Source organism: Salmo trutta, chromosome 22 (assembly GCF_901001165.1).
Source record: "Salmo trutta chromosome 22, fSalTru1.1, whole genome shotgun sequence".
In the NCBI taxonomy this organism is placed as follows: domain Eukaryota; kingdom Metazoa; phylum Chordata; class Actinopteri; order Salmoniformes; family Salmonidae; genus Salmo; species Salmo trutta.
This window is the reverse complement of record NC_042978.1, coordinates 27700114-27714846: the sequence shown is the minus strand read 5'-3', so window position 1 is coordinate 27714846 and position 14733 is coordinate 27700114. Positions and strand designations below refer to the sequence as shown.

Sequence of the window (14733 nt, the reverse complement as noted above, 5' to 3'; positions counted from 1 at the left end):
TTGAAACATTGTCACAATAAAGTACCCATAATATTTCAGATGTCTTCAGATATAAAGACCCTTTGTCTACTTTTAGTTGTTGATTCAAATAATGTAGTACTTATCACTATACATCATAGTTTGATATATGATTGACCTTGGTCTCTCTCGTCTCTAGCCAAAGAGATGCACAAGGCCCCTTCGTTCATCGAGAAGCTGCAGAACACTGGTGTTGCCGAGGGTTACCCGGTGCGTCTGGAGTGCCGTGTGTCGGCTGTTCCCTACCCACAGATCTTCTGGAAGAAAGAGAATGAGTCTTTCACGCACAACACAGACAGGATAAGGTAAGACAGCACTACCATTCACCGTCTATGGCTTGTATTACATAAATCCAAAAGAATACCAATATTATTGGTAAGCAGCCTCTCTAAACTGGAGATGCTTAATGATAAAGATATTGATGATCTGACAACATTCGGTGAAACTCGGGCCTAAGGGTGTGTGTTGAACAATTTTTTTCCCAGCATGCACCAGGACAACTGTGGCTATCTGTGTATGATCATTCAACCAGCCATGAAGGAGGACGCTGGCTGGTACACCGTGTCGGCCAAGAACGAGGCTGGCATTGTGTCCAGCACTGCACGACTCGATGTCCACAGTAAGTCCACCAGACAAACACACAGGACCAAATGTAAACCGCAAAAGAATCAATATCTATATATACTCCTTCCCCCTCTTTCCTCTCCTCAGCTCAGTGGCAGCAGCCCAACACTCCCAAGCCTAAGAAGGTGCGTCCGTCGACGAGTCGCTACGCAGCGCTGACAGAGAGAGGACTGGACGTGAAGGCAGCCTTCTTCCCTGACTCCAGCCCCCTGCAGCCAGGAGGCCTGGTGGAGAGTGATGACCTGTAGAGACCAGCGAGGGCACCACATGCCCAAACAACTCCCTAATGTAATTCCTTAAAACTGACCCATGACCCCAGTACCACCAGCACCAGCCCTGTTCCACCCCGTTCTCCCCAGACATAGGGGTAAATGTAACCCCCTCCATCCGAGGTGTTTTACGACAAGGCCACAGATACCTTTCTGGAAGATGGATGACGGGCAATGTGACACCCCATAATATCTCAGTGTCAATCATACATGGATCCCAATTTAGGATCAGATGGTTCCATTTTGTCAACCATAAAAGCAGAGGAATCTACCCTGAGTGGCCATTGAAGTTTATTTTCGATTGTAAAACTGCCATTACCACACAAAAGCGGGTTCACCTCTTAAGTGGCTGAGGTATCTCACATGATCTCTTTGTAAAGATTATAATTGAAGGTTTAAAGTTAAAGTTGAAGGTAGCATTATTATGCATGTTACAATGTTGCCATTTGTAATGCTGTATCTAAATGGATGATGTTTTATGAAATACTCCCTCAAGAAAGGCACCAAATTGTAGGGGCAGAGATATGTAGAAACGGGACAGACTTTGGATCTGCAATGGAAAGTCCAAAGCATGGGAGCAGCACGTCATGTTTCCCTGGACTGTTGAGTGACAAAGGAGAGACAAAGTTATTATTTTATATGGGTATCACAGCATAGTCTGGGTAATATAGCACAATATGGATATCAGCAGTGTCTAATTGTTTTGGGTTATAAGTAGCACAATACCCTAGATATCAGCATTGTCGGGTTCAACATTTATCATAATTACCATAGATATTGCACAAGGCCGGGCCTTACATACTTTTCGCTTCTGTTTTTTTTGTCAGGTCAAATGACCTTGGAAGTTAAAACTGTTTAGTAACTTTAGATGAGTTGTGAAAAAGAGAATGTTGGCTGAATGATGCAGACACCGTTGAGAGCTTTGTGTTACCATAGTAACTTCAGTGATTGATTGATGGAAAGAGAGGTCCGTGACATGCTAGGAGGTACTGGCATGTGAAGGTTGACTGGAACAGGGACAGGATGAGGGGTTGTCCTGGGCCAGGAGGCCCACAAGAACAGTCACTTCAACGCTTGTGAACTGTGTGATCCGTGAGTGGGAGACGTCAAGGACAGACAAAAGCAAGTTTTTTAGAATGGAATTCAGTGTGAGAAGATGACAAAGCAGTGGATTATGATGATGAAATGATGGTGTTGATGATTATGAAAATGACTGTTATGACAGATTCTGGAGATCATTTATTTCCTTTGATGGTTTCAGTTTAAAATCTTCACAAACACATGAGACAGTCCTAAAAATGGCTTCAGTGGATTGATCACACACTACAGATGATCTGCTTTATTTTTGTATGAAAAAAACTATTTCCTTTCCCAAGAAATTTGACAAATTCTATTAGTGATTTTTTTTCTTCTCAAATGTTCAATGACAAAACATAATCCTGTCTGCATTAAAATATCATACTATATTGCCTTAAAAGATCACTTGGGCCTATTTCAATCACAATATCTATCCATATTTTTCTGAGGCACTTACACCAAATGACAAGTATTTTTGACAATTATAAACTGTTTAGAAGGGAGAATATATGCACAGAATTGTATTGAAATAAGTAATTATATATTTTATTTCACTACTGTATTACCAAATGGGCATATTTTGCTGTATCTGTTCAGATCATGTTTCATCCTGCCATTACTGTGGTCACTCACACAAACATATACGACACCTTTTTGATTTATATGCCAATCTGTGCCTGTATATGGAATGTTCTCCTGATATAATGTTAGTTTATGAAAGATAATAAAAAATCAAAGTCTGGAGTTACTGTGTTTATGTTGAGTAGAGACCCTGGACAAATCAATTCCACACCAATGTACTCAGCAGCCATATTATCCATCACAGGGAAAATTCCATTCTTTATTGAAAAAGCTTATTGGATTATATTTTACCTTGATCCCAGGTTTAAATTGTCTCCACCTTGGTCTTAGGTTAAAGAACATCACAATGATTACAGTTCACAAGGCAGACAGCAGCTGAGCCAGATCCATGAAGGCTTCTAATGGCATGTACATGTATGTGACTGGTGAGTACCAGCTGTGTGAGGGGACTAGGGGACTGGGCAGCACTCTCCAGTGAGGCACAATGTTTATCCACTGGAGGAAATAACAGATGAGATACCATTTCAAATCTCTGCAATACCATACTGTACTGTCTTTAGTCATCCTATTTAGCTAGGATTGTTTGCCAAAGTAGGCTGCAGAGCTGTCAGACTAAATCATTTTACTCGTTCTTCAAAGTAGATAAGGCCTACTTTCACAAACGGCCTCTATCAACCTCGACGTGTTGCACATTCCTCTCTCATGCGGTCTGTGTGCATCTAACCTAACGTACAGTAGCAGGCGTAAAAGTGTATGCGTCTCTGACCCGTGCAGGTAAGAACAGGTGAAATGGATTATGGTCATTGTAGTTAATTACCACATTTCTGCGCTGAACTACGTTGAATATTTGCTTAACCTCTCTGGGCCAGTGGGACGCCCACCTACTCAACAGCCATTGTAATCCCGTGGCGCGATATTCAAATACCTTAGAAATGCTATTACTTCAATTTCTCAAACATATGACTATTTTACACCATTTTAAAGACAAGACTCTCGTTAATCTAACCACACTGTCCGATTTCAAAAAGGCTTTACAATGAAAGCAAAACATTAGATTATGTCAGCAGAGTACCCAGCCAGAAATAATCAGACACCCATTTTTCAAGCTAGCATATAATGTCACATAAACCCAAACCACAGCTAAATGCAGCACTAACCTTTGATGATCTTCATCAGATGACAATCCTAGGACATTATGTTATACAATACATGCATGTTTTGTTCAATCAAGTTCATATTTATATCAAAAACCAGCTTTTTACATTAGCATGTGACTAGCATGTGACTAGCATTCCCACCGAACACTTCCGGTGAATTTACTAAATTACTCACGATAAACGTTCACAAAAAAACATAACAATTATTTTAAGAATTATAGATACAGAACTCCTTTATGCACTCGCTATGTCCGATTTTAAAATAGCTTTTCGGTGAAAGCACATTTTGCAATATTCTGAGTAGATAGCCCGGCCATCACAGGCTAGCTATTTTGACACCCACCAAGTGTGGTACTCACCAAACTCCGATTTACTATTAGAAAAGTTTGATTACCTTTGCTGTTCTTCGTCAGAATGCACTCCCAGGACTTCTACTTCAATAACACATTTTGGTTTGGTTCCAAATAATCCATAGTTATATCCAAATAGCGGCGTTTTGTTCGTGCATTCAACACACTATCAGAAGGGGTAAGAAGGGTGACGCGCCCGATGCGTTTCGTGACAAAAAAAAATCTAAATATTCCATTACCGTACTTCGAAGCATGTCAAACGCTGTTTAAAATAAATGTTTATGCTATTTTTCTCGTAAAAAAGCGATAATATTCCGACCGGGAGTCGTTGTTTTCGTTCAAAGAGAGAGAAAGTAAACATGGTGTCGGCTCGTGCACGCGCCTCCAGTCTCATTGTCCTCAGATCGACCACTATCCAAATGCGCTAATGTTTTTCAGCCATGGCCTACAAAGCCACCATTCATCGTTCTGGCGCCTTCTGAGAGCCTATGGGAGCGTTAGAAAATGTCACGTTATGCCAGAGATCCCCTGTTTTGGTTAGAGATGATCAAGAAGGCCAAGATATAGTCAGAGAGAGCGCTTCCTGTTTGGAATCTTCTCAGGTTTTGGCCTGCCAAATGACTTCTGTTATACTCACAGACACCATTCAAACAGTTTTATAAACTTTATGGTGTTTTCTATCCAAATCAAACATTATATGCATATTCTAGTTACTGGGCAGGAGTAGTAACCAGATTAAATCGGGTATGTTTTTTATCCGGCTGTGCAAATACTGCCCCCTATCCCCAACAGGTTAATGAAACTCCATTCACCCCGGCCTCCCACATAGCTCTGGACTTGATTTCTCTAGTGAATGACTTGATTTAATTCTCTCTAGAGAAACGGCGCGTTGGGCTCCCCCCCAAAAATAACTCAATGAAATTCAAGTAATTGAACCGACGTCGGTCAATTAGCTGTTTAATTAAAAAAAATGAAATTTTGCTTAGCACTAATTTCCTCACATTCAAAGGCAAGGTGAATCAGAATTAAAAAGTAAACTCCAAAATCAGTTAAAAAACGACATGAGCTTGAGTAGACGAAAAGCTGATTAAAAAGCAGATATTAAAAATCTGATTAAAAGCAGATATTTCTAAAAAGCAGATATTTAAAAACAGATGGTCCATACCCCTCCCCCAGCCCGGCTGTCATGTCAGTCCCGAGGAAACCTAGCAGAGAGAAGAGAAGGGAGGGACAGGATCAGGAGAGAACTAAAGTCGAGCTAAGAGAACAGTGGAAACTAATATCCTAGGTACAGTACAAGACTGTTTCTAATTTAGCATGCCAATGACGGAGATGACAGAATCATAAACAGACTAGGGCAAAGGCTAGGAGTTGAGGAGAATAAGCAGACAGATGAAAGAGAGAAACAGTAAAGAAAGGAGGAAGAGACAGTTCCATACATGGAGCCAGCAAGTTAACCCTGATGTTTCGCGAGGCCACCTTATTGGCCAGAGAGCGAGAGAAGCCCTCCAGACCTGCTTTACTGGCACTGTACACACACTGACCTGCGTTCCCCTTCAACTCCACCACAGAGCCTACAGTACACACACTGACCTGCGTTCCCCTTCAACTCCACCACAGAGCCTACAGTACACACACTGACCTGCATTCCCCTTCAACTCCACCACAGAGCCTACAGTACACACACTGACCTGCGTTCCCCTTCAACTCCACCACAGAGCCTACAGTACACACACTGACCTGCGTTCCCCTTCAACTCCACCACAGAGCCTACAGTACACACAGATCACATGAACACACTAATTGGGTTAACTCAAGGTAAAGTGAAGTGGGAAATTATGTTTATTACCTGGACCACAACCACCACCTTGTGGCCAAACTGCAACATTGAATGCATCTGATATCTCAAATAATGACAAGGGGCTGTACATGCAGTAACAGTACCTATGTTGACAATGGCCACTCCCTGAGTGTGGAGCATGCTCCGTAGTGCTGCCTTGCAGCTCAACATGCTCCCCAGTAGGTTGGTATGAAGCATAGCCACCATGTCTTCTAGCCTGGTCCACAGTAACAGACCATCCCTGAACACACACACACAGGATATGGACGAGTTGTTAAAAAAAGATACGTTTTTACACATGCAAGCTCACCTGCTTGAGACTGCCATGGGAGTCCTGAAGGTATGAAACGAACCTATACGAGTACTGATTCATTCACAGTCACACACCTGTTGGTGCCTAGCTGCATTGACCAGGTATGAGATGTTTCCACAGGTCTTCAGGATAATCCTAAACGTCTTCTGCACTTCCTCTCCTTTGGAGACGTCACAACAAAAGCCCACATGGTCAGCTAGAACATGAAAGATTGATTTAGCATTAGGTAAACAGAAAATTACAGCTGTATTTAATTAACAACAGTAGTTAGTGTGGCATTAGGCTCATCATCTGGTTTTGAAAATGTGAACAGAAGATCCCAACAAACAGGTGCATGACACCCCTGCAGGTATTATACCGTACCTCCATCGCGGGACGCCACAGTGGCCTGAGTAGCATGCTAGTTCCTGGACGCCACAACAACCCTGCAGCCTCTCTCTACCAACAGCCTTGATACAGCCCTGCCAATGCCCCTGGAGCCCCCACACACCACACACAGCCTGGACATGCCCCTGCCCTGCAGGAGACCAAAACACAGCGCAGAGTAAATCAAAGATGAGATGACATAGGCAAGTGGCTTCAGGGGCAGCCTGGTTTAAGGTCTACTGAACCCCCTTGACCTCTCAGAGCACTCACTCCCCTGAACCCAAGCAGCCCACGCAGACAGACAGTCACTTCCCTGCACTGTCTGTGTAGATCATGTGTCAAACTCATTCCACGGAGGGATGGAAAAATATCTGCGGGCATTCGGTCCTCCCTTGTTCTTAATTGATGAATTAAGGTCACTGATTATTAAGGAATTCCCCTCACCTAGTTGTCTAGGACTTCATTGAAAGGAAAATGAAGAAAAAAAACAGCACACCCTAGTCCCTCCAGGGAATGGGTTTTACACCCCTGGTGTAGGTGATTTAACAGCTAGCTATAGCTAGCTATGCTACCAAAATCATTTTAAAGAGTTCTGAGGGAAATGTCACATTTTCACGCAACGCTGTTATGGTTTAAGATGGATAACAATTTGGTATTTCTCTCTATATAATTATCATAACGTGAGTATACGTCAGTTGGTCATTGGCACACTACACACATGGAGGTCGCCATTTGTTCTATAGTGTGTTTATTAATTCAACCACATGGGGGAACAAGAGACACTCACATAAATCTCACAGCTAGTGCCAGTGGCCCCTCACAGGTAGCTGGACCTACACACATCTGAAACAAACCAAACCAGAGCCTGTCCGCAGTATATAAATGACGATAAAATCTAGGCTAGGATTAAGATTGAGCTAGGGGTTAAACATAGGCTAGGTCAGCCCTTACCCTAGCTTCATGTCAACATCCCAGTTCAAGCCGAACCCTAGTCTCATTGCCATACCTCCAAAATCAAGTCGTTGTCAAGTCTGGTTAGGGATGAGGCTACCTAACCCTAACTCTAGCTTCATGTCCACATCCGGTTCAAACCTAACCCTACCCTCAACCCCAACCCTAACCTTTTATCCTACGTTCCTCTTTGGACCCGTAAGGTTGTCTCTGTCTGACTCTCCTTCTGACCCAAGGTCCAGAAGCCCGGCTCAATGTCACCAGTGAAAAACAATAGACAAACACAGCTGGACGGTTTGAAACATTTGGAAGTTGTTCAGGATTTATTTGCTGTCCTCAGTGATTGGGTTACAGGAGAGTAAAGAAGAGAGGGTAAATCACAAGCTGATGTTTGACCTGTCTTATGAGCTATACCCTCAGATGGAAAAACACAGATGTAAGAAAATAAAAATACAAAAACTGTTGAGCAACATTTTTTAGGTGTTGACTGAAATGTATTATGCATTGTATGGAGAAAGACAGTTTGTGTGTGTGTGAGACAAGGCTTAATTTGTATTCAGATCATCATCCTAAACATCATGACCTCATTTTCCTCCTTCACACTCCTGTAGTCTAATGACACATGTAAACACAGACACACACTTTCTGCAGTCTTCCTCACCATATATACAGTATACACACACACACACTTTCTCTATTTCTTCTTGCATAAATACATTCATTTTTGCTGTATGCTCCAGAGTCTGTGACCTTGTATCAATCCATAAACACTATCACTCTTGGTCACATCTACAGATATTTACACCGCCTCACTCAGTAATATGAATATATAATGTATCTAATAGACTTACCCACCCCCACCTCCTCACCAACATGTATTGTACACAAACACACATTTACACTGTTTGTAGTAGAGCTAATGATTCCCTCCTTCTCCAGGAAGGCCCGGTCATGCCAGAGCAAGGCTCATTGATTAAACAGACACCTCATTAATCTGTTAGAGTACCCGATACCATTAGATACCAGAGAGCAAAGTGAACCAGACAGTCAGAGTTAACAGGAGAGAGGGAAAAGAGAAGCCAACAGAGCCAAGTCAGATGAAAAGCAAGCAATTCTCTTTATCTCAATATCCATCTCTTTGTCCCTGTATCCCCCATCGGGCCACCTAGCCCCTTCTGTCCACCACAGTCATACTCACAAATTGGAATAAGCGATCTCCATGGCAACCCATCATCTGGATGAAGCATACCAGTGTGACCTCAGAGAGACCCTGTCAGCTCCTTTAGACATTATCCAGCTGAGCATCACCACACACACAGACAAGAGACTGCATGACTCACCTACCTCACAGAGCACCACCTTAAGAGTTTATTGCATTGTGGGAAAAGCAGACACAGCAAGGAGCTATTCTCCCGGTAATAAAGGCATGCATTGTTATATAGACTCGATGTAGTATTTGGCTGTTGGGGTTTGTGTTTGACCTCCATTTTAAGTGAAAACCAGGCTTTACCTTTGTATTGTGAACTGATCTCTGTGTTTTGTACACACAGTTTTTTTCAATCACTTTGGTTCACAAGTATGTAGTAAGTTTTCTTAACTCTAAGCACAAATATCAAAATAGATTATCAAAATGGTTTGTTCCAAATCTCTAAGCACAATTGAATGAGTACACAAATTCACAAAATCACTTGTTCTTTGCACCAAATCACCCTTCCATATTCAATCGAAGTATCTTCTTTTCAAAATGCAATACTCACTTATATCATTGTCTTCTCATTTGTTAATACAATTAACTCTTAAAACTGCTATCAAACTGCTCAAAACGGATAACTACTGAACCAAAACGCACTGCTGAAATTCCTGGGTTATATATAACAATATACAGTTGTGGCCAAAAGTTTTGAGAATGACACAAATATTAATTTCCACAAAGTTTGCTGCTTCAGTGTCTTCAGATATTTTTGTCAGATGTTACCATGGAATACTGAAGTATAATTACAAGCATTTCATAAGTGTCAAAGGCTTTTATTGACAATTACATAAAGTTGATGCAGAGTCAATATTTGCAGTGTTGACCCTTCTTTTTCAAGACCTCTGCAATCCCCCCTGGCATGCTGTCAATTAACTTCTGGGCCACATCGTTACTGATGGCAGCCCATTCTTGCATAATCAACGCTTGGAGTTTGTCAGAATTTGTGGGTTTTTGTTTGTCCACCCGCCACTTGAGGATTGACCACAAGTTCTCAATGGGATTAAGGTCTGGGGAGTTTCCTGGCCATGGACCCCCCAAAAAATCAATGTTTTGTTCCCCGAGCCACTTAGTTATCACTTTTGCCTTATGGCAAGGTGCTCCATCATGCTGGAAAAGGCATTGTTCGTCACCAAACTGCTCAGAGGATGTTTTGGTACCATTCATTATTCATAGCTGTGTTCTTAGGCAAAATTGTGAGTGAGCCCACTCCCTTGGCTGAGAAACAACCCCACACATGAATGGTCTCAGGATGCTTTACTGTTGGCATCACACAGGACTGATGATAGCACTCACCTTGTCTTCTCCGGACAAGCTTTTTTCCCGGATGCCTCAAACAATCGGAAAGGGGATTCATCAGAGAAAATGACTTTACCCCAGTCCTCAGCAGTTCAATCCATGTGCCTTTTTCAGAATATCAGTCTGTCCCTGATGTTTTTCCTGGAGAGAAGTGGCTTTTTTGCTGACCTTCTTGACACCAGGCCATCCTCCAAAAGTCTTTGCCTCACTGTGCGTGCAGATGCACTCATACCTGCCTGCCGCCATTCCTGAGCAAGCTCTGTACTGGTGGTGCCCCGATCCCACAGCTGAATCAAATTTAGGAGACGGTCCTGGCACTTGCTGGATTTTGTTGGGTGCCCTGAAGCCTTCTTCACAACAATTGAACCGCTCTCCTTGAAGTTCTTGATGATCCGATAAATGGTTGATTTAGGTGCAATCTTACTGGCAGCAATATCCTTGCCTGTGAAGCCCTTTTTGTGCAAAGCAATGATGATGGCACGTGTTTCCTTGCAGGTAAGCATGGTTGACAGAGGAAGAACAATGATTCCAAGCACCACCCTCCTTTTGAAGCTTCCAGTCTGTTATTCGAACTCAATCAGCATGACAGAGTGATCTCCAGCCTTGTCGTCGTCAACACTCACACCTGTGTTAACAAGAGAATCACTGACATGATGTCAGCTGGTCCTTTTGTGGCAGGGCTGAAATGCAGTGGAAAAGTCTTTGGGGGATTCAGTTCATTTGCATGGCAAAGAGGGACTTTGCAACTAATTGCAATTCATCTGATCACTCTTCATAACATTCTGGAGTATATGCAAATTGCCATCATACAAACTGAGGCAGCAGACATTGTGAAAATTAATATTTGTGTCATTCTCAAAACCTTTGGCCACGACTGTACAGTGCATTACAGCCTTATAAAATTGATTCCCCCCCCTTCAATCTACACAAAATACCCCATAATGACAAACCAAAAACAGGTTTCTAGAAATGTTTGCAAATTTATATTTAAAAAACCTGAAATATGCCATTTACATAAGTATTCAGACCCTTTACTCAATACTTTGTTGAAGCACCTTTGGCAGCGATTGGAGTCCACCTGTGGTAAGTTCAATTGATTGGACATTGTTTGGAAAAGCACACGCACCTGTCTATTTAAAGGCCCCACAGTTGAGAGTGCATGTCAGAGCAAAAACCAAGCCATGTTGTTGAAATAATTGTCTGTAGAGCGCCAAGACAGGATTGTGTCGAGGAACAGATCTGGGGAAGTGTACCAAAACATTTCTGCAGCATTGACGGTCCCCAAGAACACAGTGGCCTCCATTCTTAAATGGAAGAAGTTTTATTTATTTTATTTATTTATTTCACCTTTTATTTAACCAGGTAGGCAAGTTGAGAACAAGTTGTCATTTAAATAAAGCAAAGCAGTTCGACACATACAACAGAGTTACACATGGAGTAAAACAAACATACAGTCAATAGTACAGTAGAAAAACAAGTCTATATACAATGTGAGCAAATGAGGTGAGATAAGGGAGGTAAAGGCAAAAAAGGCCATGGTGGCAAAGTAAATACAATATAGCAAGTAAAACACTGGAATGGTAGATTTGTAGTGGAAGAAAGTGCCAAGTAGAAATAGAAATAATGGAGTGCAAAGGAGCAAAATAAATAAATTAATAAATACAGTAGGGGAAGAGGTAGTTGTTTGGGCTAAATTATATATGGGCTATGTACAGGTGCAGTGATCTGTGAGCTGCTCTGACAGCTGGTGCTTAAAGATAGAGAGGGAGATAAGTGTTTCCAGTTTCAGAGATTTTTGTATGTTCGTTCCAGTCATTGGCAGCAGAGAACTGGAAGGAGAGACGGCCAAAGGAGGAATTGGCTTTGGGGGTGACCAGAGTGATATACCTGCTGGAGCGCGTGATACAGGTGGGTGCTGCTATGGTGACCAGTGAGCTGAGATAAGGGGGGACTTTACCTAGCAGGGTCTTGTAGATGACCTGGAGCCAGTGGGTTTGGCGACGAGTATGAAGCGAGGGCCAGCCAACGAGAGCATACAGGTCGCAGTGGTGGGTAGTATATGTGGCTTTGGTGACAAAACGGATGGCACTGTGATAGACTGCATCCAGTTTATTGAGTAGGGTATTGGAGGCTATTTTGTAAATGACATCGCCGAAGTTGAGGATCGGTAGGATGGTCAGTTTTACGAGGGTATGCTTGGCAGCATGAGTGAAGTATGCTTTGTTGCGAAATAGGAAGCCAATTCTAGATTTAACTTTGGATTGGAGATGTTTGATGTGAGTCTGGAAGGAGAGCTTACAGTCTAACCAGACACCTAGGTATTTGTAGTTGTCCACATATTCTAAGTCAGAACCGTCCAGAGTAGTGATGCTGGACGGGCGGGCAGGTGCGGGCAGCGATCGGTTGAAGAGCATGCATTTAGTTTTACTTGTATTTAAGAGCAGTTGGAGGCCACGGAAGGAGAGTTGTATGGCATTGAAGCTCGTCTGGAAGGTTGTTAAGTGTCCAAAGAAGGGCCAGAAGAAGTATACAGAATGGTGTCGTCTGCGTAGAGGTGGATCAGAGACTCACCAGCAGCAAGAGCAACATCATTGATGTATACAGAGAAAAGAGTTGGCCCAAGAATTGAACCCTGTGGCACCCCCATAGAGACTACCAGAGGCCCGGACAACAGGCCTTCCGATTTGACACATTGAACTTCATCAGAGAAGTAGTTGGTGAACCAGGTGAGGCAATCATTTAAGAAACCAAGGCTATTGCGTCTGCCGATGAGGATGTGGTGATTGACAGAGTCGAAAGCCTTTGCCAGGTCAATGAATACGGCAGCACAGTATTGTTTCTTATTGATGGCAGTTACGATATCGTTTAGGACCTTGAGCGTGGCTGAGGTGCACCCATGACCAGCTCTGAAACCAGATTGCATAGTGGAGAAGGTACGGTGGGATTCGAAATGGTCGGTAATCTGTTTGTTGACTTGGCTTTCGAAGACCTTAGAAAGGCAGGGTAGGATAGATATGTCTGTAGCAGTTTGGGTCAAGAGTGTCCCCTCCTTTGAAGAGGGGGATGACAGCAGCTGCTTTCCAATCTTTTGGAATCTCAGACGACACGAAAGAGAGGTTGAACAGGCTAGTAATAGGGGTTGCAACAATTTCAGCAGATAATTTTAGAAAGGGTCCAGATTGTCTAGCCCGGCTGATTTGTAGGGGTCCAGATTTTGCAGCTCTTTCAGAACATCAGCTGACTGGATTTGGGAGAAGGAGAAATGGGGAAGGCTTGGGCGAGTAGCTGTGGGGGGTGCAGTGCTGTTGACCGCGTTTGGTGTAGCCAGGTGGAAAGCATGGCCAGCCGTAGAAAAATGCTTATTGAAATTCTCAATTATAGGGGATTTATCAGAGGTGACAGAGTTTCCTATCCTCAGTGCAGTGGGCAGCTGGGAGGTGTTCTTATTCTCCATGGACTTTACAGTGTCCCAGAACTTTTTTGAGTTTGTGTTGCAGGAAGCAAATTTCTGCTTGAAAAAGCTAGCCTTGGCTTTACTAACTGCCTATGAAAATTGGTTTCTAACTTCCCTGAAAAGTTGCATATCACGGGGGCTGTTCGATGCTAATGCAGAACGCCACAGGATGTTTTTATGTTGCTTAAGGGCAGCCAGGTTTAGAGAGAACCAAGGGCTATATCTGTTCCTGGTTATATATTCTTGAATGGGGCATGCTTATTTAAGATGGTGAGGAAGGCATTTAAAAAAAATAACCAGGCATCCTCTACTGACGGGATGAGGTCAATATCCTTCCAGGATACCGGGGCCAGGTTGATTAGAAAGGCTTGCTCGCTGAAATGTTTCAGGGAGCATTTGGCAGTGATGAGTGGAGGTCGTTTGACCGCTGACCCATTACGGATGCAGGCAGAGGCAGTGATCGCTGAGATCTTGGTTGAAAACAGCAGAGGTGTATTTAGAGGGCAAGTTGGTTAGGATGATATCTATGAGGGTGCCCGTGTTAACAGCTTTGGGGTGGTACCTGGTAGGTTCATTGATAATTTGTGTGAGATTGAGGGCATCAAGCTTAGATTGTAGGATGGCTGGGGTGTTAAGCATGTCCCAGTTTAGGTCACCTAGCAGCACGAGCTCTGAAGATAGATGGGGGGCAATCAGTTCACATATGGTGTCCAGAGCACAGCTGGGGGCAGAGGGTGGTCTATAGCAGGCGGCAATGGTGAGAGACTTGTTTTTAGAGAGATGGATTTTTAAAAGTAGAAGTTCAAATTGTTTGGTTACAGACCTGGATAGTAGAACAGAACTCTGCAGTAGATTGCAACACCGCCCCCTTTGGCCGTTCTATCTTGTCTGAAAGTGTTGTAGTTAGGGATGAAGATTTCAGAGTTTTTGGTGGACTTCCTAAGCCAGGATTCAGACACGGCTAGGACATCCGGGTTGGCAGAGCGTGCTAAAGCAGTGAATAAAACAAACTTAGGGAGGAGGCTTCTAATGTTAACATGCATGAAACCAAGGCTATAACGGTTACAGAAGTCATCAAAAGAGAGCGCCTGGGGTATAGGAGTGGAGCTAGGCACTGTAGGGCCTGGATTCACCTCTACATCGCCAGAGGAACAGAGGAGTAGGATAAGGGTACGGCGAAAAGC

At 43.1% G+C, this 14733-nt stretch overlaps 2 protein-coding genes across 11 annotated transcripts in view; one reads left to right on the top strand and one right to left on the bottom strand.

The window, feature by feature from the left end:
* Positions 1-2732, top strand: part of palld (palladin, cytoskeletal associated protein) — a 102377-nt gene extending 99645 nt beyond the window's left edge. For 8 of the 10 annotated variants that reach the window (XM_029707528.1, XM_029707530.1, XM_029707526.1 and 5 more), the window contains 3 exons: positions 158-323; positions 504-637; positions 730-1033. In XM_029707528.1, coding sequence (XP_029563388.1) covers positions 158-323; positions 504-637; positions 730-890 — 461 coding nt within the window. In that variant the 3' untranslated portion in view covers positions 891-1033. Of the gene's footprint in view, positions 1-157; positions 324-503; positions 638-729 lie in introns of all 10 variants that reach the window. The other 2 variants (XM_029707534.1, XM_029707525.1) reach the window with 1 other exon arrangement.
* Positions 2733-5266: 2534 nt separating this feature from the next.
* Positions 5267-6766, bottom strand: LOC115158964 (carbonyl reductase family member 4). The gene is given in 5 exon segments (XM_075074246.1): positions 5267-5282; positions 5507-5651; positions 6022-6158; positions 6315-6426; positions 6594-6766. Coding segments are annotated over 5 exon segments (555 nt in total). The 5' UTR covers positions 6739-6766.
* Between the last annotated feature and the right edge of the window lie 7967 nt (positions 6767-14733).